The sequence below is a fragment of the Wasmannia auropunctata genome, unplaced genomic scaffold, assembly GCF_000956235.1.
Source record: "Wasmannia auropunctata unplaced genomic scaffold, wasmannia.A_1.0 LD336092.1, whole genome shotgun sequence".
NCBI classification, from domain to species: Eukaryota; Metazoa; Arthropoda; class Insecta; order Hymenoptera; family Formicidae; genus Wasmannia; species Wasmannia auropunctata.
This window is the reverse complement of record NW_012026798.1, coordinates 1,944,906-1,959,438: the sequence shown is the minus strand read 5'-3', so window position 1 is coordinate 1,959,438 and position 14,533 is coordinate 1,944,906. Positions and strand designations below refer to the sequence as shown.

At 43.0% G+C, this 14,533-nt stretch overlaps 1 protein-coding gene across 1 annotated transcript in view; it reads left to right on the top strand.

Moving 5' to 3' along the window:
* Positions 1–14,533, top strand: part of LOC105462945 — a 54,146-nt gene that overhangs the window by 21,504 nt on the left and 18,109 nt on the right. The window contains exon 8 of the mRNA XM_011709888.1: positions 13,639–14,424. Coding sequence (XP_011708190.1) covers positions 13,639–14,424 — 786 coding nt within the window. The remainder of the gene's footprint in view (positions 1–13,638; positions 14,425–14,533) is intronic.

The following is a 14,533-nucleotide window of genomic DNA, read 5'->3' as shown; positions in this document are numbered from 1 at the left end:
CCTAATTAAGGATGCGACGGACTGTTTAAAAAATATATAATTAGAATTCGATATTATCCGTGCACATTCGATTTCGAACGCATCCATCGCAAATCCCGCAAAATACATATATCATTAACAAATAGTTGATATGTCATTGCTTTTCGTTATTTGGTTTAGCGATTCGTATAATTGATATTTACATTCCTCCAATAATGTTAAAATAATGTTAAAATTAAGAAGAGACGAAATATATTCCGATGAATATTTTTCTATATAATATTTTGTTCAAAGAAAGACTTATTAAAGAGATTCGGACGTTGCAAAGTAATCTGTCGTTCAAATAAATCTAGACAGTACACGACAGATAGGTATTCGCGCACTTTCAATAATGCTAGAATTTAACTTTACGAAGGAATAGAATATTTGGTGTACGTTTATCTTATGATTCATTATAAATATATTTCGAAAATGTGAGTTATTAAAGATTCCGACATTACGGAGAATTTGCTGTTCAAATAAATCCAGATTATGCACAACAAATATTTGCACATTTTCAATAATGTTTAAAATTTTAAATTTAACGTTACGGAGGAACGGAATATTCGGTGTACGTTTATCCTGTGATTCATTACGCATATTTCGTTAAAAATGTGAGTTATTAAAGATTCGGAGGTTACAAGAAATTTGCTGTTCAAATAAATCCAGATAGTGCACGGCAACATATTCGCGTACTTCAATGTTAAAATTTAACGTTATTAAAGAACAGAATTATATTAGAATTATATTTGGAATGCGTTTATTGTTGATTAATTCGCTGAACATTTCGTAAAATTACCTGGCATGCCAGCGCCTGTCCGCGGCGTAAATACTGTTTACAGACGGTGATCTTCATATAGCATTCGTGCGACAACACTCGAGCCGGCGGGCAACGGCGCGAACCGCTTCGCGTATCGTGGCCGTTGTTATCTCTCGAAACGCGATCATTCCTTTTGAACAATTAGCAACGTTCATCTCGCGTGATTAATTAATTCTCACTATTAGCGAACCGTAAACGTATCGCAATGGATATTCATCTTTTTCTCTCGCGATTTATTTAATTATTCCGAGGAAATCGAGACGCGCGCCGTCGAGAATGGCAATTATCGCCTTATTACAATATTTACGAGTTTTCTCGGCGACATTTGGATTCGATTGCTTGCTTCTCGCGCTGTGTGATTTTTCTCACTGATTCAAAATGTAATTTGTCCAAATGTAATCTTCGCAATGAGAGCGCGAATACACGATTACTAATACAAATTGAGGATATTATACGATGAATTAAGTAGCGAAAGTAATGGAAAGCAATTATGTCAATCATTTATTTATGATACGCGTGTGATTATAGGATTTATGTGTTCAAAATATATTACAAAAATTTTGAATTTCTATTATAGCTATATATTTCTGAATCTTTATTCGTCGCATCCTAATTAACTCGATTTTATTGCACGATAGCAAGACGAGAATCCTTATTTTCGAATTTTTTGATTTCATTCACGTGTAATATAAATATGAAATTGAACTTCGAATTGAGTCGTGCGATGCATCTAATTGATGAATACAGTCGTAATTAACCTGTATTTTGTATTCGTCAATTGCACGTGGTATATAAATTTGGCGTTTGTTCATTAATGAAGAAATTCTACGCCGTTTGACGTTTGTCCGTTTATTTGCGAGTTCTTGCGTGCGTCGAATGTATCATGGCGCACGATGCGATCGTAACATTTTCATGTTGCTTTTCTGTCGCACGCAATACGAGTAAGTAAAGTGCGCATTGAGTGTGATTAGCGTCGGGAGTGCCGTGCAATTATTGTATTTTGATAGTGCGAACACGTAATTAACAATGTTTTCGCGAGTGAATATTGTATGTCATGTCTGTTGCGGAGGAACAAGAGAGGGAAAGGAAAGCCTTGGACGACGACGGAGCATCTACGAGATGTTACATAATTTATTATTTATATATCTTATTTGTTATTTGTCGAAATTTTTAATCGCCATTTCTATATATATTTGAGTATCTTGAATAAGAATTAGGGAAAGAGACTTTTATATTTACGAAGTCTTATCAAAGCCTGTTCTTAAAAAAAAAAAAAGGAACTTTATTAGAAAAATATTATAACTATTTTAATGACTATTTACTGGATACACTAGAGACGAAAGAATTTGATGCGCCGCAGTTGTGATCAATGTTTTAAATATTAAACATTTTTGGCATTAAGTTAATTTTGAGTTTAATATTTGTATTTTGCAAATCAACGTAGTCATAAATTTGACGTTGCGCTCTACATATATTAACGAATGTCAAATTATTTTCTGTTTTAATTTAAGCTGATGAAACTGTGAATGTTATGGATTATAATACTGGATTGTAATGTATTAATATTTCTTACAACCTATAAATTGACCGTTAGCCAATTTAAAGCCATTATTCAAAAATTATTGCGATTTGTAAATTTGTATAAAGACTTTTTTTTATTCCGATTAATCTTCTGAAATACGTATTAAGTATTACATTGTGGGGCAATCCGTGTAATGGTATCCCTATAGATTTGTATGTGCTATAAGAAAATTGCACAGCTTTCGTACAGTCATTTTGACTTCTAAAGTGAAATCGGGAGGGCCGAACCCAATGCGGACGATACGTTGCAATAGTGGATTGCAACTCGGTAGGCATCGCGGTATTAAACGGTTTCCGCGTGCACGATGCCGCAGTCAATTGCAATAGCCTGCATCAAATCAAAATTTGGCATTCCACGCTTGCGATTTCGGAGCCCGCGTTTCCAGTTTGTCGCCTAATCAAGACGCGGTACATGGTCAGTCGTTAACGGGCTAATGACGGAGTTGCGTTCCGAGTACGGACCGCAATTTCTGCGTGCGAAAACTACCGCAACCGATGCAACCCCGCACGCCAGAGCCGAAGCCTGCAGCTGGCATACCGGTATTGACGTGCACCCATAATTCGCCAATTATGCCCGACTCACGACTGCGTGAGTCATTCCCGCGCCGATCGATCGGTTCGTGCGCTCGAAATATAATATTTTTAACGAACGGTCGCTAAAAATATATATATGCGGCTTTAAATCATCTTCTTATCTCTAGGCTGTAAACTACCGCTATAAGCGTTACACTATTCTCGACAAATCGATTTCCCTTCTACCGTTAAGGGATTAACTTTTATATTGTTGAAAATAGACGTATTATTATTAAATGATGATTATTATACATTCACATTTGACACGTGAATAATAAGATCCTAGCATTTAATCGCATGCAGCTCGTGCAGAAGCTTCTCAATGTTAGTCGTATAACGTTAGAAAGCGGGGAGGTCCCTTTAAGTCGAAAAAATAAAAACGACTCCAGGTCAACGAGTGCCTCTCGCAAAGCTTGCGGCAGACGAATTCCGGGACACCCTGTACATTTGGTGTTACGATTAAAGGTAACGTGCTTCGCGGTGAGAGAGCACCGGGGCCCGCTAGACGGACAAGTAACTAATGCGTCCAGGATACGCGCCGTTCTACCTCGCCGCGGTAATACCGCGATTACGTTGGATCGGCCGGCGCAATCGGCCGGGTTATCGTCGCGTGGCAACGTGTACCGTACGCGGCGCGGCGTATCGCGCATTTTCATGTACGGACCACGTTAGGTACTTAGGTGATTCATGCCGGCCGGAATGCCGCGATGTGGCAACGCTCACGCTCTGGTATATACGGCGCTTTAAGGTGACTCCAGACCGGGCTGGCAAGAACGAACGAGCGCGAACGAACGTCTGCGAGCGAGTTTAGGGAGCGGCCTCTGGCCTTAGCTTAACGTGTCGACAAGAGATGGAATTAATGTATTCGAGAATGTAAACGTAAACTTCGTTCGCGTGGATCTTCGCGCGGCGCGTATCCGCGCCTATCGAAGCAAGCTCGTAATTCGTGTGCGCGTTCGTTCGCGCTACCTCGGTCTGGAGCCACCTTTATGCCGTATACGTGCGACAGCGAACTCCTTCGTGCTTCGCTTCGTGGATCGGTAAGGGCGCCGCGGGGAGACGCCGCGGCACGTCCGCAGCACACCACGCTTCGCCGATTCTCTCTCCTTCCTTCCATCCGTCCGTCTTTTCCACCTCCTTGGAAGTCGCCCGGATGCGTACCGCGCGCGATGTGCGGTTGCGTCACGTTCGATTCCCGATGCGATTCGCACGGACCGGAATGGGGAACGGAGCCTCCGATCCGCGCTGACAGCTCCTTTTCCTTACATTTATTTCTTAAATATATATCTTCGACGCGTCTACCACCGTTCGTCCATATTATTTATATTTTCTCATATTAAATATTATCTTATAATTATATTTTCTTATCAAAGTCACCTGGTTTTATAATTAGCACGTTCGATTCTCGGCGCGAGATTTATGTCGAACGAAAGTGGAGAACGGAATCTCCGACTTGCTTTTTTTCTCTCTTTTTTTGGGGGCTCTTCCACGCATTGCATCTATCACAATATTTTCTTTTTAAAGTCCCGCGGTTTTATAGTTGGCTCGAAATATTAGAACACTAGTATTATTAGTGCATGTGTACTTTCTACGAAAAATCTTCGAGAATTTATGTTCCGACATACATAAACATCTTAACTCTTTCACTATGATAGGAATTAATAAAATTCTCTCAGAACGCATTCAAACTTGCATTTTTAGTATTTTTAGTGTACCTATATGTGACAAATGTTATTGCAAGATCAACGTAATCGTAAGACGGAATTTTTATAACAGTTAGGAAATGCGCGCCTCGAAACACTATACGTTTCCTTGTGCTTAATTTTACACGAAACTTATTGCTTCCTGTTTTGAATTCACCCGTAAAAAGGTTTCGCATATAGCCGTCAGTCGCGACGTTACGTAATTCAAGAACGTGATTTAAGGGGGAGTTTCCTCAGCTGGTGGGAGTGTGTTTAGCTATGATTCATCATGTCACGTAGAAAATATTAAAGTCCACGCAAACGCTTTTAAACGCCGTCCTTGGTCCGGCTGTTTGCCGGCGGTCCGTGATCCTCTTGTCCATTAGACTCGAACGACCCCGTTCGCGCTTTTCCACGTTCTCCCGGCATGGCCAAGTAATTCTCAAAAATGGCACGTATCGCGGTTTATTACGCTAATTAACGCGCTCCATCGTTAATCCGCTGACGCGACATATGCGCTGGGAAGAAAGACTTGTATAAAAGCGGGTGTACCGCTTCAAGACGCCCTACATGCAGGGCAGCGAGATCGGCGGGGCGAATACTTCCTGTTCGCATGCGACACAGATAAATGCGCGATGGATATTTTAGGATGCCCGAGCGCGATGTTCTCTCTCGCACAATATATCCGTAGACTATGTTCAGGTCTCTCAAATCATTTAATTCTAACGTTGTGTTGCTGCTGCACGAAGATGAATTTTATGTTAAAACAAATGAAAAATATGTCGCGCATAACATTAATTAAAGATACTAAGAGTTTAAGTTTTTTAATTAAAAGTTTATACTTAAGTTTATATTTAAATCCTATATAGAGAAATAATAATATAATATAATGATATAATACAGATTATTGATGCAATTTAATATAACATGAAATAATTATATAATATGATATTATATAAAATATTATATTATATTATATTATAATACAATATTGTAATACTGTAATACTACACAGTATACTGTAGTACTACGAAGTATTATATTTACACATTTAATACGTGCATTGCGTCATTTCATGCCTGAATGCTCTTAAAATAGCGATAATCCATTTTTATTTGTCTAAAATCCCTTAAAAATTCGGCAAGCTCGTCTTGCATTCGCATAGTCCCGATTGAAGGGGAACGAGGGACGAAAATTTACTGCATACTGTAATTATAAACAAAGCGCCGAGATGTTTGAATATTTCACGCCCTTCGCGTTTCTCTATACTAGTGCTTGCACTAAATAACGCTCTCTCGTCGACGTAAAAGCGATCGCGCTCGTTAAAAAAGGAAACTTTCTATGCCGGTGAAAGCAGCGTAGAATAATCTTGATGAGTTCAATCTTCGATACCGCACAGATATGGAAAAATGTACCGATCGCCGCGATAAACGTATAGCGATTATATTTCACGTGTGTACCCACGGAGGCATCGAAGTCTATAACACAATAGGGTCTCTCGGAAATCTCCGTTTCGATATCGAGATGAAACCACGATACCGCGACGAGTTTTTCTTTATTATGACGAGACGGGAATTACGAACGTAGGCGGGGGTGGCTGTGAGTCATCGCTTTAGTCCTTAAGAATATCGGATGACAGAAAAATTTCCGCATAAATGTGCATTCAGACTTTAAAGATGGAAAGAGGAGACGGAAATTGTGGGAGGATATAGAAAGTATAAAAGGGACGCAAACGAAACGGAGCTCATGTGAGAGAGGTGATTTCCATCTTTCTCTGCAAAATATCGTAGGAGCCAGAAACAAATTATTTTCGCGGAAATTCTGTTTGAAATTTTACAAATAACGTGTACGCTATCGAGATGTGAAGTCACCGCAGCTTTTGAGGCTGGAAAGAAGAGGAAGATACCAGCTTTTTCTCGAAAAGATATCTCCCTCAGGAGAGGAGATCTTTAAATAAATATTCCAAAATCCCGCTCGGCGCGACGTGATCTGTTACCCAACGGACACCCCGTATAGGACACGCGCGGAGCGGGGGGGGGGGGGAATAGCCGGCTGGCCGACGCACGAGGGTGGCGTGAGTCATCGCACGGCATTGGACGGCCGCCGACCGGCGGTGGCGACATCCGGCGGAACGTGGCGGCGGACCGGCGCGAGCGCGAGCGAGAGGGAGAGCAGCGCGCGGGCAGCCGGCGGCCCGGCGAAAATCAGTCGTGATCCGCCACGCCCGGTGTAAGCGTTGCGACGAGCAGCTCCAGACTCGCGTAAAGCAACTTCGTCCGCGCGCGACGCCGGCGGCCAGAAGGGAACACGCTTCGGAAACACCTGTACCGTACCTGCGCGAGGTCTCTGCGAGAAAGAGAGAAAATCGCCCGCGCGCGCGCGATCCGTCCGTGCCGTTTCGTGTGTGCGAGCACGCGAGTAGCGTTTATTACTGTGCCGCCGCGCGCGGTCGTCTCTCGCGAACGCGCGCGTGAGGAGAGCCGGTCCCGAGGAGTCGGTCCCCCGAGAGTTCGGTTCGCGCCGGTAAGAGATTTCGTCCAGTCTTCGGAACAGTCTTTCTCGCGACAGTCGCGTCGGCCCGCGATCGAGTTTCCGGCCGAGAATCCCAGTCGAGAGGTGGTTGCTTGATATCCGTTGCTGCTGCTTCTGCTGATCCGCCCGAGGTCGGCACGGGATCGTTCGTCGCTACTGGCAGAGTGAGTCATTTGCCGTTGTTGCAACTTTTCCTTCGCTCGACCCCTCTCGCGACTCTCGTCGTCCTTGCTCCATCCGTTGGGCGAGACGTTAGAAAGTTTTGGAATCTTTCACCCGTGAGCAATTACATCGTTTCGTCCCTTTTGTAAGAATTGCAGGCCCAACGGAGGGGAGAGATTCTCGAACGTTGCGGAAAGAATATTTATAACGAGAGATCTCGAAAAGGCTCCTCGATAACGAACAGAAAGACCTATATTATCATATTTGACTAACAATAAGATGACCTTTGTGTAGAATCCTTGCGTTTGATAAATAACGAATATTCCGTTAAATTCGAATTTTTGTACACTTTTGGAGGTTGCTCCCTGATATCCGCAGTATCAGCCAAAACGTGCCCGTCTTGAGTTTATTTTTATCCTTGTCAATGCAGAATGTAGATTAACTTTAATCTCGGCTTTTAACTTGCTTCTTTTTTTCTAAGCTTTGAACTAGAAAACAATAAGAGAAACCGAGATTAAAGTTAATCTACATTGGACATTAGTCAGAAAAAAATTAACCTCGTTTTATATATCTAGCTTGAAGAAATCCTTCGTGAAAAGAAAAAAAGATTTTATAACATCTACATAATCGTTGAGATATTTTTAATTTCGCGACGATACCAATAATGTTAAAGCTGGTCTCTTGATAATGCCTGTACAAACGAAACGACTCGCTAGTCGTCCTCGAAAGCAAATATCTCCGAAGCAAGGCTATCGAAATTTCGATGATCTCGGCTTAACGAGAAAAAAAAAATATATATATATATATATATTTATAGCAATGAGGAATTTTTTCTTCCTAGTAACAGCGCGGCAGATAAATCTTCCTTTCGTGACTGACTCGTGCGCGCGGTGCGAGTCTCCGAAAACAATAGATAAGAAAAAAAAGTTGAGATTGCTCGTAGACACTACTCGCTCGACGAGAAACGATTTCTTTTTTTTTTTTATCGTTATTCATTATTTTGAAAACTTTCCGCTACCTTTCGTACAACGAAATCGAATGGTACGAAAATAATTTTCTACGCGCATATCTTAGAAATTAGTATTTAGCTATAACTTAGAAATTATATTTAGTCGTGTCTAGTTATATTTTAGAAAATAAATTTCGTTCTATATGACTGGTGCTAAATATAGCGCAAAGTGAAAACAGAAGGAACAGTGTTACCGATGTAACTTTTTCTTTAGGACGGAAACGTCAAAAGTGAAAATTTTTGCCGTTGAGGATAATGGTAAAAAATTTTCACTTTTCACATTTCCGCTCTAAGGAAAAAGTGTTACATAATCGCTACGCAGAAGACGTTTCGTTTTCTCTCTCTCTCTCTCTCTCTCTCTCTCTCTCTCATTCACTCATGGAATACAATATACGAATAAGCAAGTAATTTTTTTTTTTAACATTCCGCCACTCCGCTCTTCGTGCAACATACTCTCGTTTCCTTTTCGGATACGGCGCCGACGTTACGAAAATGGTTCGTACAGATTTGCTCGCGGGCGAAGCATCCGGCTTAGCTAAGCAAGACCGGTGAATCGGAGCGTTAGATCGACGAAGGGGAGGGCGGGGATGGGCCGAAATCGCGACGACGTTGAGAGATCCGTCAGGGTCCGGTCAGTCGCGTCTCGCCGCATGTCCAGGATTCCCCCGCGAATCGTTTTTAAATCACCGGATACGTGATAACGGGGTAAGATGTTGATTTTACTCGGTGTACGTACTTTTGCGCGAGAGGCGAACCTTAGGCGGACGCAGGCAGTCGGCTCCGATGAACATTGGTTCAACGATCGTTCCGCGAGCGAACCTCTGGATACCTACGTGTGTGCCACCTACATAATTCATATCGGTATGAGAGCAACCGTTTTGACGAGGAGGAAAGGAGAAGGGAAAAAAAAGGAAATTGCGGACGGTGTTTTGCGGAGAATTCGCGACCGAGACGTAGGGGCGGGTAGGAGGGGGGGGGGGATGCAGATTCGTCGTGCGAATTCCTATCGGTCGGCCGAACGAGACGACCGAGATGTAAGGGAATAGCCGCGAGTCTCCTTCCGTCTCGCGGTTGGTCGCGCCGGCCGCCGCCGTCGCACGGATTACCGACACGCGTAATCCAATATTTCCGTGTTATTCATGTCGCCGTTGGCTGCGAAGAGTCCGCACGCGTCGCCTTAAGCCTTAAAATTATAGACGAGCAAATATCTCGCGATGATTTCAATCCTCATGATATTCGATAAGTTATTAATTCAGGCGGCGTACCTTATAGCGGTCGTACGATTCAAAAATGGCATTGGCGACGAGTCGCTTACACGCATTTCTCACGTGGACAAACTAAGATTCTATTCTAGTTTGAGAGTCAAAAATATAATTACTTATTTTTATAAATTGTCAAATTAAATTGTATTTAAAGGAATATAAGAATTAAATGTCAACGATTTTTAGAACAAAAATAATCTTTATGACAATTTTCTATTAAATTCGGCTTTACAAATGGATCGAAAAATCCACAAATAAAAGTGTGACAAATCTGTCTAATCTATAAATATTCCAAGTCAAATATACGTCGACGTAAAATAATGATGAATGCTATAGGATTGACAAGTCTATCGACGTCGAGTGAATTCTAAAATAATTTCTTAAATCGCGATCCGACATTTTTTCCTGGTGCTTACAATTCAACCGCACGCACTCACGATGACGAGGAGAAATGCGGCTCGTCGCCAGTGCTATTTTTGAATTGTATGACCACTAGGTACGTCGCTTGAATTAATAATCTACGAAATATTATGAGGATTGAAATCGTCACGAGATATTTGCTCGCCTGTAAATTTAAGGCACCGTAGCGTTCGCGTTGTATTTTACGTTATTTTAAAACAAAATGCCTTACATCGAAAACTGCGAAGCCGGGACCGACATATGCGGACTCTGTTTTAGCTTTATTATTCGTATATCCAAAATTTGAATTTGAAAAAAAACTTCTAATATAATCTTAGATATTATTTAAAAAATCTGTGGTTCGCGGGGGCTCTGTTTAACATAACGTGACGTAGAGATATAAACATTCGTGATTTGATTATCGTATTGCGTGTGTAACGCTATCAGTACGGCCGCTTTAGGGGGCTGTAAGGCTATCCTTCAACTCACTATGTGGGATCGTTGTGATCTGTTACGTTACGTGTACGAGAGTACAGCCCGTCGAGCTAGGGTCGCGAAGTGGCGTGCGTCGTGTACTATCTCTGATGCACGCTTTCATTCATTCAGCTTTATCGTAGCCCCGCTATCAATGTCCGCGACCGGTTGCTATAAGTGACCTTGGGTAGCCACCGCTGTCGTCATGTCGTTATCCCTTTGAATGGAGAAAAAGACGTGATTAGAATTCATTAATCCTCTAACAGCGAGAAATTGCGTCTGGCAGCTGTCATAAAGGACGCCCAGGGGTTCGTTCATAGTTAAATTTTTTTCTATAAAAATAAACTCTAATTAGACTTTTTATTAGAATTTTATTGTAACTACGTAAGTTGCCTCTTTTTAATATTATATATAAATAGAAAATGTAAAAATAAAAATAATGACATTATATTTATTATACCGAATGGGAAAATAAGAAACGGAATGAAGAAATATTTTGAGGTTTAAGTAAACGGTATTTGTCTTTTTTTTTTACGATTTAACACGAAGAACACTGGAAACCTAGGTCTGAAAAAACCAATCGCTTCGTCAAGCAAAGGGTAACAAGGGGGATAATCGTCGTCCTGCGACGGTGATGGCCGACCTCATTTGGCGCACGTTCTCTCGCTTTCGTTTTCACCCTCCGTTTTTGCGTTAACGATGCGACACGCGCTCGTTGAATCCTAATCCTTGAGTACGAACAATCGGTAGCGCGCGCGTAATGAAGCTTTTCTTCTCGTTTCTTTTCGTCGACAATATCCGCTTGCCCGAAAGACGGACGAAGCTCTCGCAATTTCGCCGCCGTCGCGGCGCCGTCGATTCGATCACGAGCACGTGCTCGTCGAGGGGGGGAATAGGTGCTTGCCAATTATCGCACCTGCCATCGGCCTCGTACATATTCATTGTGGACACATCCGATTATCGATCGATCCGACGTCGGTCCCCATAGTCGGCCAATGCGTCACCCAAGCGCACCATATCCGGATGTCCCCAATGACCCCTTGGCGTCGATGGTGTCTGTAACGTTAGCGTAATAAATTTTTCAAGCGAGCGAGTCTTACGGGGACGTGATCTATCCCTCGATTTATTATACCTGCTTATCGGTCTTCGATTGAAAGGATCTGATGGTCTCTTCAATGCGGATTTTTCTTTGCGATGGAACATGATATTGTTCGAGGAGTGTGAATACTATCAGTGTATACGTCGAAAAAAAAAGAATCGATGGAAAATTAATATCCTTCCTCTCTCTCTCTGCCGCCCCCTCCCCCTCCCCCCGCCCAGATGGCGAGCGAACGCTCCTTGCAATGTAATAAAGTCACTAGAGCGCGAATCCAAGAGAATGAAAGAGAAGACGAGAGGTGAGCGGCAAACGTGGCAAGGGGAGAAACGAAACAAGAGAGAGAGAAAGAGACAAAGAGCGGCGGAGGACGAAGGAGCGATGGATGAGAGGGAGGACTACGCAGGCGTCGATAGGCGGCATAGCGCGTAGGTCAACGTACCTTCTGCCAGGGCCGCACGATATACAATTGCCGCATTGGTATCCCTTCCGTGAATCTATCGCGAAATTTCGACATCGCGATAGACTCGATAGATATTGCGGGCGACATCGCGAGATCTCCACCCTTCCGGAACACCGCCGTTCCGGAGAACGACCGATGGCGAACGCTCGCGGAACTGACGTTCGAACACGTGCGAAAGGGCCTCGCGTGCAAAACTGAAAATGCGAATGCTCGCGGAAAGAAAGACTGTCTGATCTTTATTCTGAAGAAGAAAAATAGGGTTGGTAGTCAGTACATATCCGTAATTGGTGCACTATGAATTTATTTTCTAAGCTTGAGGGAAAGGATTGGAGGATTTCTTTTTTATTTGAAAAACAAAACGAAAATGTGTTCGAGGGTCGAGAAATAAGTATGACGCATTAAACCGGATCCAGACTAAACAAACAAACGCGAGTGAATAGTTTACTTCAATGAATGTGAAAGGTGCCAAGAATACCAGCGGCACAAGTTCGAACTCATTGATGCAACGTTCATTCGCGTTCGTTCGTTCGTTCGTTTGTTTAATCGGAATCTGACAGCGTTTTCAATATTTCCCTGGGCATCTGTTATAGAAATATTCGGAATGGATTCCGATTGAAATTATCCAATATTATTCTCTCAATTTTTGCTGTGTTTTTCTAGGGAAAGCTGAAGAAATTTCGGTCGGAATTTATTCCGAACATTTCCATAATAGGTACTCTTGGATTTTCCATTTCAAACGGAATTATAACAATAAAAAAATTAATGAAAAATAAAAATAATAAAAGATGGTATGTGATTTATTAACGATAATTTTTTAAATATAAAATACGTCTTTGTGCAGCAGCAGCAATATAAAAAAATATCGTGTAGTCCGGATGTTACGGAGCATTCAAGAATATCTGCGAATGTCCGCCTGTAGAAACAGGAAGTGGTTATTCTCACTTGCAGAAACAAATGCAAACTTTTACTCCCTAAAAGTGCCGTATCTCGATATCGCGAGGCGTTTGAATATTCAAGAGACATTCCTAGACGTAATCATTGATCCGGCAAAAGACAATCGCGTTACGTTCAATCTGTAGGAAAGCTGACAAGTGCGACATGACTCTGCAATCGTCCTTGCAGTGATTCCTATGGATTACGCGGTTTAGCATATATATTTGCATTTTGTAGGAAACAATATTTGTGATAATTACGCAACGCTACGAGGGTCTTGAGCGCGATCGCGTGATGATCTTCGAGCGTAATTTATTTACGAGCCATTGACTCCGCCGACTATAAACCGTACTTTTATTACCATGACTCACGTCAATAAGTTTAATTGACTACGGAACAGCGCATTGAAAAATACTTCTGCTAGATTTTTTCTCCCTGCCCGTGTCGAGTCTTCCACTGCGGAATATTTCCGTCGCGAAATATTCGTAGCGGAAAATTTAACAATGGAGATCACACAACGACTTCGAAATAACGCTTGATGACGCGATAGTAATTAAGACGTAATCAGACGTAATCGATGCCAAGGTACAACCGCAAGGAAATTTGTAATGAATGTTATTTTATTTTTTTACAGACGATCTCAAGCACGTGCATCAGGCTTTGCTGCAGAGTGCTAAGCGCGCGGGTTCCCTGGACAATATCACCGTAATCGTGGTGTTCCTGACGCCGCCGATCGAGATCGCCTCGCGCTCGAGTCCGCCTCTAACGCATCAAGCACCGAATGGTCTATTACTGAACAACATGGATCCGAATAATCCGATCCCGTCGAATCACGATCAATTTGATGTAAACAAACCGGCCTACATTAAACAGCTGATCGACGACGACGTGGATCGTCCCAATTTCGATATGGATCTGCTGCTAAAAAATTCCGTGTGCGGAATGACCAGGAACGGCAAGCACGATGACGACGAGCACGAGTTCGCGTTCACGGACGTAGGTCCGGAGACCGACGTCGACGCCGGCGAGGACGTGCACGGCAAGAATTACTCGGCCCTCGCCGCATCGTCATCGATCGAGCCGATCCCCGAGAGCGAGAAGTCGCCAATGGAAATCGAGAAGCACAGCAACGACGACGACGACGACGACAGGAACGACAACGATTATTCTAACCGCGACAACGCGAACGTCTGCCCGGCGGATTCGGTAGTAAACGATGGCGACGTGGACAATCGTGTCCGACCGAGTGACATAGACGTTCGCGGCGCGGACGTCGAAACGCTGCGCGACACCGGTGACGACGACGACGACGACGATGACGACGGCATGCGCCGCGCATCGCCACACGAGATCGCCAGATTCGCCGACACGCATACCGTCGTGGACGACGACGAGTCGCCACCCTCGCCGCGAGCTGCTAGTAAGTGCAACTTGTCCGTTGTAAGGGCCCGGCTGTGCGCCGCGCTGGTATACGGTTACGCTTATCACGCGGTGAGCAATCTGTTCGTGTCGTTGGCGAACTACATCTC